Source organism: Saccopteryx leptura, chromosome 13 (genome assembly GCF_036850995.1).
Source record: "Saccopteryx leptura isolate mSacLep1 chromosome 13, mSacLep1_pri_phased_curated, whole genome shotgun sequence".
NCBI lineage: Eukaryota > Metazoa > Chordata > Mammalia > Chiroptera > Emballonuridae > Saccopteryx > Saccopteryx leptura.
In genome coordinates, this window is record NC_089515.1 from 43,928,102 (window position 1) to 43,934,455 (window position 6,354).

At 59.1% G+C, this 6,354-nt stretch overlaps 1 protein-coding gene across 2 annotated transcripts; it reads left to right on the plus strand.

Annotated features, from left to right (window-relative positions):
- Window positions 1–1,399: 1,399 nt before the first annotated feature.
- On the plus strand, window positions 1,400–6,354 carry ISL2 (ISL LIM homeobox 2). 2 transcript variants are annotated; one of them, XM_066355051.1, is made up of 6 exons: window positions 1,400–1,561; window positions 2,330–2,519; window positions 2,634–2,893; window positions 4,350–4,633; window positions 5,140–5,307; window positions 5,691–6,354. In XM_066355051.1, the coding sequence occupies exons 1-6, from the start codon at window positions 1,504–1,506 to the stop codon at window positions 5,805–5,807; spliced, it is 1,077 nt and encodes a 358-aa protein (XP_066211148.1). In that variant the 5' UTR covers window positions 1,400–1,503; the 3' UTR covers window positions 5,808–6,354. The 2 variants fall into 2 exon arrangements, with proteins under 2 accessions (XP_066211148.1, XP_066211149.1); XM_066355052.1 differs by having other exon boundaries at window positions 5,760–6,354.

Here is a 6,354-nt window from a genome sequence, read left to right on the forward strand (position 1 = left end):
TTGGCGCAGAGTTGGGACGCTGTGCGTAAGAACTGGACGCGCGAGACTAGACGTTCCAAAGGCAGTGTCGGTGTGAAGCGCCGGGCACAGTGCCGGGCAGAGAGCGGTCATCGACTGCGCCGCGGGTCATCACAGAACAGAGATTTTGTGCGCACTGAGGCCAGCTCTCCGCAGAGCCTCTCCCTGCGCGCTTGTTTGCTGCCATTCCTTGCACGCACCCGAGAGCCTGAGGCCAACTAGCCTTAGGTGTTTACAGAAGGGCCGAGGGGCCTGCGGAGTCCTGGGCTGGGTCAGGGATCCGGTGGAGACGGTTCATCTCCAGGCGCTCACCGTGCTCCCTGCATTTATAATCCATGGGCTAGACTCCAAACTCTTTTAAAAAAAACCTCACAGAGATTTCTTTGAAAGAAAGAAATGCCTGAACTCTGCAACAAAGTCGCTGATTTTCTAAGGACAGACAATCCGCGGCACAGTCAGTAAATTACCCCACACACCACAATTGTTTCTTGATTATCTGCTTTGAAGTTGGTTTGTGAAATGAAAACAGAAGAGTTTTAAAAATCGTTAATTCTACCCCAGCATTGCTTCTAGAAGAAGCTGTGCTATAGAGGGAGGGGGTAAGTATGGGAGGAATCAGTGTCAAAATACCCCCCCCCCCCCACTCCCACCCTAAATGCACGTCAAGGCTCGAATCAGGATCAAGGAGCGTCTCCCGATTCTGCGCGCCGGCGCTCCTCACTCAATGCTCTGACTTGGATAAATTTTCCCTGGGCGGGTGGGGAATTCTGAGAAGAGTTTACCCAAACCCAGTGCTCGGTTCCTAACCTCTTTCTCTCTTTCATTTGTACGGTCCTAACCCCCCCCCCCCTCTTTCGTCTGTGCCCTGAGAACAAAGGGGCACAAAAGGAAAAAGGTAACTGGCTGGATGGTGATGGTCTGTCTAAACAGACCACCCTTTCCCCAGCTCCGGTCCCAAAAGAGTGGATTTAAATTTTTTTTATCTATTAAAGAGGCCCCCCTCCACTATCCAGGTATTCCTCTTCGCGCTCGGGCGCGCCTGACAGGTTGCCCCGAAAGTTCAGCAGGCAGCGCAGACCAGTGGAAGCCGCGAGGCAGATGCGCGGTGACTCGGTATCCAGCCGGGACACCCAGCCACAGCCCCGGAGGCTACCCGCAGATTTCGGGGAGGGGGCTGCGCTCCATTGTTCACCCGGGCCAATCAGGGTCGCCCCTTTCCTTGCAGCCAATCCCGCGTCACTCCCACCCAGCACGCCCGGGTACCCATCACCTCCCCCGCACCCCGGTACTGTACTAGGGAGGCCGGTGACGCCGCAGGTCCCGCCCCTGCCCGGCCTGGCGACTGCGTGCTGACGTCATGCTGCGTGCGGGCCGGTGCGGTCGGTCCTGCAAGTCCACGGGGCCCGAGTTAGTTAGCAAAGAGGCGGCGGGGCGCACGACCCTTGTCCTCCGCCCGGCGCACATTTGGCGCACGCCTCTGTCTGCATGGTGGATATTATTTTTCATTATCCTTTCCTGGGTGCTATGGGGGATTCTTCCAAGAGTAAGTCTTCTCTGGGCGTGGATGTGGGTGTGTTTGTGCTTAATGCGCGATATTTCTGCGGCAGGAGAATGTTGACCGGATTCTACAAGTGGCTTCTATTTGACAGGACACTAGGCGACAAAAAGCGAAACGAATGCCTTTTTCCTGCAGGATGACTTATCCGTTGGAATCCTGCTGTTTTAATTCATAATTAAATCCTCTTTCTCAAGCCTGTGAGGCTGGCCTCAGGCTGTGAAATCTGCTTCTGTTTTTGCGCTAAGGCAATTAGGTGTGATTTAGGGGTGTGGGGCTCAGATTTGCTCGCTGGTCTTTTGGTTCTTTCAAATAAGGACTACTCCAATTTGGTGCATTTAAACCAAGAAATGTCAGCGAGGATGTGAGGAGCCTGCGCTGAAGCCGATGTGCGGTCGGGGCTGGCGGGCACCGCCGTGGGAGGGAGGCCGGCGTCCCACTCAGTGTGGACGCAGTGGGTCCACAGAGCTTGTTTACTTTCTTCTCACCTTCGACATTAGCTTTTAGCTACAACACAAATCGATAAACACAACTGTGTCGAAATGAATGTTATTAAATTATTTTCGGGAGGAAGGGGAGAAAACGTCTTTAAAAATTCAGTTTTTGTTTTTTCGTTTTCAGTTGTCTGGATCTTTTTAGAAAGTCCGCTTCCTTTTCCTTGTGGGCACCAATTCTTGCCCGACAGCGAGCGGGCTGGGAGGGCCTGGGCGGCCGACGCGATCCGTAGCCGGGCCTGACTTGCGCCCTTCCCCGCAGAGAAGCCAGGCACGGCTACGTGCGTGGGCTGCGGGAGCCAGATCCACGACCAGTTCATCCTGCGGGTGTCCCCGGACCTCGAGTGGCACGCCGCTTGCCTCAAGTGTGCCGAGTGCAGCCAGTACCTGGACGAGACGTGCACGTGCTTCGTGAGAGACGGGAAAACCTATTGCAAGCGGGACTACGTCAGGTGAGGCTGCGGGGACCCCGGGAGGCCGGGGACGGCCCTTGGAGATGGCTGTCCCCAACCGAGCGAGCGAGCCCTGCTCTCGCCCCGTGCTAACCGCCCACCCCGCGCCCGCAGGCTGTTCGGCATCAAGTGCGCCAAGTGCCAGGTGGGCTTCAGCAGCAGCGACCTGGTGATGCGGGCGCGGGACAGCGTGTACCACATCGAGTGCTTCCGCTGCTCCGTGTGCAGCCGCCAGCTGCTGCCGGGCGACGAGTTCTCACTGCGGGAGCACGAGCTGCTCTGCCGCGCCGACCACGGCCTCCTGCTCGAGCGCACGGGGGCCGGCAGCCCGCGGAGCCCCGGCCCTCTCCCCGCACGTGGCCTGCATCTGCCAGGTGAGCAGCGCATCCATCTGTGCAAGGATGGTGTGCAGGGCTGCTGGCGCTGGGACGGAAAGTTGTCCCTGTGTGTTTCTGTGTGGCTGCAAAATTGCGTGCTAGGAACATGGCTGGGTGTTTGTGCGGAGAAAACCGTCTGTGGGTTTCCGTGAGCCGGGAGGAATGTATGAGAATGTGCATGCAGGGGGAGGGGAGATTGTGGAGAATTGTGTCCTCTCTGATCAGGGCACGTGGGACACGGTGCTAAAGCAGGAGCTGTAATGACAACAGGAACTCTGCAGTAATGACGGCCTAGGGGTGTAAGGATGATCGTGGGCCTGGGCTCAGCCGGCCAGGCGGCTCTGAAGACCAACCACCCAAGGAAGAGCGAGTGTCTGTGTTTGTGTTTTGAGGCCCAGTTTGATAAACAACTTAGCCAAATGCGTAGTGAGGGGAGTACAGTGGTCTCAGGGATCCCGGAAAACACCCCCGCAGGGGATGCTGCGGGCCCGCATGGGGCTGAGTGGGCAGCTAGACCGGCGGCCTCAGACCGAAAGCACCACTCCCTGGTCTGGGCTGCGTCTGCGGGTGCTGCGTGGTCTGGCAGTTCTCTTCCCCTCTCTGGCCCTTCGTTTCCTCCCCTATAGAACGAGGAAATCGGGCTGGAGGGGCTGTTTTTGTAAATATTTATCCAGAAATCCCTGGTGGGGAGTATACATTGAATCAGTGCGTCAGAAACTCGTGGGTGTGCAGCCCCAGTGCCGACGGGGTGTGAAACAGGATGAAGCTGGTGCCGGTGTACCGCGGGCTCGGGTCTCTCCACCCCTCCTCTTTTTGTCTCGGGCCGCGGGAATCGGGGCCTATTGACCCGGGTGGAAAGAACCCAAGGCAGGGCGAGGGTGATGCTGGCATCAGCTGGCCCGGGCACCCTGGAGCCTTGAGAAAGGAGCCGAGCCTAGGCCGGGTGTCGACTGCCTAGTCGAGTGGCCCCTAACGAAGGGCAGGCCTCTCGAGGGCCCCAGGATGCGGGAGACAAGCTCCCCAAATCGAGCAGCGCAGCGCTGGGGGTCTACGAGGCCCCCCTTCCTTCCCCCTCCAGAGCTCTGGGCGCCTCCATCCTCTTTCTCCGAAACCCAAGCTTCTTCCGGAGGGCGATCCCCGTCCCCCGTCCCCAGTCGCGCGCATCTGGGGGTCCAGTAAATGCAGGACGTTCAGCCGGGGGCGGCCACTCCCGCGATCCGGGTAGGTCGCTGCACACGGCGGGGCCGGGACTCGGGAAGGGACAACAAAGCGCACTACCCTCCCAGTGGGGCAAACAGACGGAGAGGGGAGGCGAAAGCTACAATGAAATCAACGAATAAAAGAGAAACAAAGTCAGGCGGAGGGTTCGGCGAGGCAGGAATCGGGCAGGAGCGGGGCGGGCGTGTGCGGGGCAGACCCAGCCTCTCACTCACCGCGCGCCGGGTCCACGCAGAGCCCGGGTCCGGCAGGCAGTCCGCGCTGCGTCCGCACGTGCACAAACAGGCGGAGAAGACGACCCGCGTGCGGACCGTGCTCAACGAGAAGCAACTGCACACCCTGCGGACCTGCTACGCCGCCAACCCACGGCCCGACGCACTCATGAAGGAGCAGCTGGTTGAGATGACCGGCCTGAGCCCGCGGGTCATCCGCGTCTGGTTCCAGAACAAGCGTTGCAAGGACAAGAAGAAATCCATTCTCATGAAGCAGCTGCAGCAGCAGCAACATAACGACAAGACGGTGAGGGACCGTAGCCAGTGCAGCGGGTGGGGCTCGGGTTCGCACCCCGCATCTGTGCACCCTTTTCTGGGTGGGTTCTGGGGAAATGGGGGTAACGGGACTCTCCAGATGGCCTGTGCTTGTGCCTTCACAGCAAGGCTTTGCGTGGGGTTCAGGGTTCCGTAATTATTGTATCTGAGCTCGGGTCTCCTTGCCCCAGCGGCCCAAATGAGTTGGGGATGCTGGAGCCCAAGTCCAGCCAGTCGTGTTCCGCGTACCTGGCGAGGACTGGGACGCAGGCCTCGCTCTCCGGGACGCAGTGCTCTGTGGCTCCCAGCACTGAAGCCGGCCGGTGATGGCAGATTTGCTGGGGAAGGAGGGCTCACACGGGTGCGGTCGAGCGCACGCCACCCCACAAAGCATGTCAGACCGTAAATCATGCACCAGTGCCCCCAGCCCCAGTCTCGGAGGCAGCGGGAAACTAAAGGCCTAACTCGAGCGCGCCTCTACTTCTGCTTGTCCCGAAGAGCCTCCAGGGACTGACTGGGACGCCCCTGGTGGCGGGCAGCCCCATCCGCCACGAGAGCACCGTGCAAGGCAGCGCGGTCGAGGTGCAGACGTACCAGCCACCGTGGAAAACGCTCAGCGAGTTCGCGCTGCAGAGTGACTTGGACCAACCTGCCTTCCAGCAGCTGGTGAGGCCCTAGCCTGCCCGCGCGACCTCAGGACTCCGGCTGGGATTTAACGATTTAGCCAGGGGAGGGAGGCTTCCCGTGGGTGACCGGCTGAGACAGCGGTAGGCAATCAGGTGGTCGGTGTGGGGGGTGGGGGTGGGCTGCAACCACACCCTAGCCCATAATTCGCTCTAAGCCAGGTCTCCCTGGATTAACGCGCTGGCAGGAGAAGTCGAGGGATTAACCAGCCCGCGCCCCCCCCGCGCTAATCCCCTGCGTGGGCTTGGGGACCTAGCCGACGTCTCCGAAAGGCTTGTTCCCAGCTAGCCGCGCGTCCCCAGGGGGCATCCGACTCGGAGCCCCCGCCCGGGCGCGTCTTCACCGCTCCTACCTGGTGCCTCCAGGTCTCCTTCTCTGAGTCTGGTTCCCTGGGCAACTCTTCCGGCAGCGACGTGACCTCCCTGTCCTCGCAGCTTCCCGACACGCCCAACAGCATGGTGCCGAGCCCGGTGGAGACGTGAGGGGACCCCCAGCCCGTGGACCGCGCATGCTCCCTGCATGAGACTCGCCCGTGCTCAGGCCTTGCCTGCTGTGAAAGCTCTCGCCTTTGTAATTGTTATTATTGTTATTTAAAGAGAGAGGAGAGAGAGAAGCGTCAGGACGGCCGCGAGCGCCAGAACGCACCTGCTTTCACCTGGCTGGAGAGCCCTGCTCCGAGGACTTGTATTTTCTCAAAACCAAAATTTGGGATTTACTAGCATTAGCCCTGCCCTCTCCTCTCCCTGAGTCCGCGCCATCGCGGCTCTGGGACTCCAGCGGGGAGAGGACGGGACAACCGAGAGGAACAGACCTCAATCCCCCAAAGCGCATGATTGCCGGAAAAAGTAGAAATGAGACTTACCTTGAAAATGTTTAAATTATCAGTCGACGGAGGACAGAAGCGTGTGAGCCTTTGCCGAACAGAACGTAAGTTATTGTTATTTATTGTAAGAACAGCGAATTCATAGTGGGACGAATATTTTCATCTTAATAAAAAAAATAATAGTCGGATGCGATACTATTCCTGTG

Excerpts from the sequence above, each read along its gene's own strand:
- ISL2 (XM_066355051.1), top strand. The coding sequence starts at position 1,504 with ATGGTGGATATTATTTTTCATTATCCTTTCCTGGGTGCTATGGGGGAT. Across the intron at positions 2,520-2,633 it reads TGCAAGCGGGACTACGTCAG|GCTGTTCGGCATCAAGTGCG; the intron begins GTGAGGCTGCGG and ends CCGCGCCCGCAG. Across the intron at positions 5,308-5,690 it reads AACCTGCCTTCCAGCAGCTG|GTCTCCTTCTCTGAGTCTGG; the intron begins GTGAGGCCCTAG and ends TGGTGCCTCCAG.